General features: G+C 37.1%; 1 protein-coding gene across 1 annotated transcript; it reads left to right on the forward strand.

Annotated features, from left to right (window-relative positions):
- Positions 1-972: 972 nt before the first annotated feature.
- On the forward strand, positions 973-1,902 carry OR1O9 (olfactory receptor family 1 subfamily O member 9). The gene is given in 1 exon segment (NM_001390867.1): positions 973-1,902. A coding segment is annotated over 1 exon segment (930 nt).
- Positions 1,903-3,651: the final 1,749 nt, after the last annotated feature.

The raw sequence follows: 3,651 nt of genomic DNA on the forward strand, positions 1-3,651 counted from the left end.
ACTAAATAGCTTAAATAATATTTAAACAAAATAAATATAAATTACATCATCCATATTACAACTGTAGTAAATTTTATGAAGGTGCTATGATAGCATATAAAATGTAGCCTTCACTTAACCAAAGAGGCAAAGAAAAACTTCCCTAAGAAAGTCACCAATTGATCTGAGACTGGAAGAATGAGCAGGAGTTGACTCGGAATGAAAGGAAGGAACATGGCACTTGTGAGGAAATGCAATGCAGTTGGTGTGGCTGAGGAGCAGAGAATGAGTGTACTGTGGTTCAAGAGGAGGCTAGTGAAATGCCTCCAGGTCAAAACACATTGAGCTTTGTTAGACATTGTGGGGATTTTCATATTTTCATATGACTAATGGTTCTCTAGACACCTATTTTTAAACAAATAACAGACATAATCAGATTTTCTTTTTTGAAAAGATCACTCTGGCTACAACGTGGGGAAAATATTGGATGGGGCAAGAGTGGGCCTATTAAACCAGTTAGGAGGCTAGCAGTGTGCCAGTCATCAAGAATAGCTTGAATTAAAGTAGTGACTGTGTATATGGGTAGAAGCATTTATTGAGTTCTACTATGTGCCAAGAAGTAAGCTAAGTACTAAGATGAAGGCTCTGTCTTCAAAGACTTGTGGAATTGTGATGAAAACAGGTTCATGAACAAGTAATTATACTATCTCATGACACAAACTTTAAGAAAAATTTTACATTTAAGGAACTCCAGGAAGCTTCTGTTTCCTTCATTCCCTCATCTTTGTGTCTCTTCACTTAGGCTATCATTTATAAAGTTCAAATCTTGTCCCTCCCATTGCTAGTTTAATTTCTTTCCTCTATTCTTCACATTGATGGTATAAGGAAAACGCATTGCCAAGAGATAGGCTCTAGGTGCTAACCACCTCAGTAGCTGACGGTGACTGAATCCTCTTTATGCCGATTCCTTTCTTGCAGCACACCTAATCTCAAATGAACTGCAGCAAGAACCCTGACTTTGTCCTCTCGGGGCTGTCCAGAGACCCAGAGAAATGGCAGCTCCTCTTTGGTCTCTTCCTGGCCCTCTACTTGCTGAGCCTCCTAGGGAACTTGCTACTTCTGCTGCCTATTGGTGCTGACATCCGTCTCCAGACTCCCATGTACTTCTTCCTCAGCCAGCTCTCCCTGGTAGATCTCTGCTTTACTTCCACTACAGCCCCAAAAATGCTGGAGGATTTGTGGACCAGCAACGCATCCATCTCTTTCTCTGGATGTCTGACCCAATTATATTTCTTTGCTGTTTTTGCTGATATGGACAACCTGCTTTTGACCGCCATGGCTATTGACCGCTATGCTGCCATCTGCCATCCTCTGCACTATCCACTGCTAATGACTCCTTGCAGATGTGGGCTACTGGTGGTTGGGTCATGGGGAGTGGCCCACTCTGTCTCTCTTGTACATGCCCTGTTGCTATCTCAACAGTCTTTCTATATTAATCAAGAGATTCCTCACTTTTTCTGTGATTTTGGCCCACTTTTTCAACTTTCTTGTTCTGATGCTCACCTCAGTGAGGAAGTGCTGATGGCTCTGACTGGAATTTTAGGAATCAGCCCTCTCCTATGCATCATAAGTTCTTATGTCCATATTTTCCATGCTGTAGCTAGGGTTCCATCAGCACAGGGGAAAAAGAAAGCCCTGGCCACATGTAGCTCCCACCTCTCCATGGTCATCCTCTTCTACAGCACAGTCTTTGCCACATACCTGAAGCCCACATCAACTTCTCACCCCCCTGGGGAGCTGGTTGCTGCTGTCGTGTATACCCTGGTAACTCCCACTCTCAACCCTTTTATTTATAGTCTGAGAAATAAGGATGTGAAGAGTTCACTGAAAAGGGTTCTGGGCATAGAGAGTTTGTGGAATTAAGAATAATCCCCATAGCCAAGCATTTTGGGAAAAATCCTTTACCATCACATTTATAAAGTGAGTCAGTTAACACCAACATTGTCACAGAGCATTATACAATATATTGGAAAGAACGCTATATAGAAATTAGGAGAACTATGTTCTAGGTCCCACTCTAGGTATGGGTTTATATGTATGCCGTAAAGCTGATGGTGAGGATTTTTATTAAACCACTGATAGAAAAGGCAACGGTAATCAAAATGGTGGTATTGATGGCAATAGATGATCAAGTTTCGATAATATTAGTATTACAAGGCAATTAAAGAACAGCTAATCCAATCCAGTTTTAAGTATATGTATACCCAACTGCTTTGTGAATACAAACATTTTTCTTTTTCTCTGAATGTCCATCCTCCAGTTGGACACCAGATGGCACTGAAAAACAACATATCAAAGAGTGATAATATATAAAGGCTGATGAATATATATATACATAATATGTAATAATTATATCAGTAACATGTAAAACAGAATATGATATATATTACATTGTAATATAATGCATATAATTATTTATATAATATAGATATAATGTACCTGAGGGTGAATTGGATGAACTATCTTTAAATTACTTAGTAACACTAATATTATTAAAACTTGATCATCTATTACTATCACTACCACCATTTTGATCACCATTGCTATTTCTATCAGTAGTTTAATAATGAAGATCCTTACCATCAGCTTTACTATAGTCAATATCATCTTTGTTATCAGAGTCACTGTACAAATTACTATCTTCAATACTACCCCCATCTTACCATGAGTAAGAGAGTAGAAACTTGTTCTATGCAGTTTTTCTCCTTTGAACGCCTCATTTTCAAAATGTTTTATCTGTGTGTTTGCACTATATTTGAGGGTGTCTGTCAACCTTCTACCAGTCATTGCTGAGAATTGAAATATTGGTAACAATAGGAAAATTTTTAAGAAATATTCTTATTTTTTCTAATAGAGTTAAAGAATATTTCCCAGTAAAGTTTGTGTGTGTTTGTTTTCCACACCAGCAGCCAACTTTATTGACCAGTTACTATGCATTGCAAATTCTTCTGCAAGCAGCTTATTTTTATTGAGGTAAAAATTGGTGTATAACATTATCTAAGTTTCAATTGTACAACACTAGAATTCTACAACCATATACACCACAAAGTGATCATGGCCAAAAGCCTAGTTACCACGTATCCCTATACAATTGACCCATGTAAGTTTTATTCATGACTTTTGTTCTTCAAAAGTAGAGTATCTATGTATCACTCGAAAACTGGATTCTTTTTTTCTGATACAGACTGTCAAAGAGTGATGCAGCGAAAAGATCAATTGCATTGTATTATACAGAAAATAGTCTATTTAACTTTTGATTTATATAAAATGCAAGTTATTAAGGATAGAAGTAAAACAAAACCACAAGTAAGCAATAAACCTAATTTGAAATATGAAAAATTCTACAGGACAGGTAACCCAACTTCTGCAATAAGTTAATGGTGCAAAAAATAAAAGGAGAGGAGAACTGCTGAGAAATAAATAGACTAAGAAACATAACATAAGGTGCATTCTGGGAAGCTTGTTTGCATCCTAATTTGAAGACATCACTTAAAGATAATTGGGGAAATTTAACCATGGTTTGTACATTTGATGATAAGAAAATATTGATAGTCATAAGTACCATAATAGCATGATGGGCATGATTTTTTTAAATGTCTTTATCAGTTTAAG

This window comes from Equus caballus, chromosome 20, assembly GCF_041296265.1.
Source record: "Equus caballus isolate H_3958 breed thoroughbred chromosome 20, TB-T2T, whole genome shotgun sequence".
Taxonomy (NCBI): Eukaryota; Metazoa; Chordata; class Mammalia; order Perissodactyla; family Equidae; genus Equus; species Equus caballus.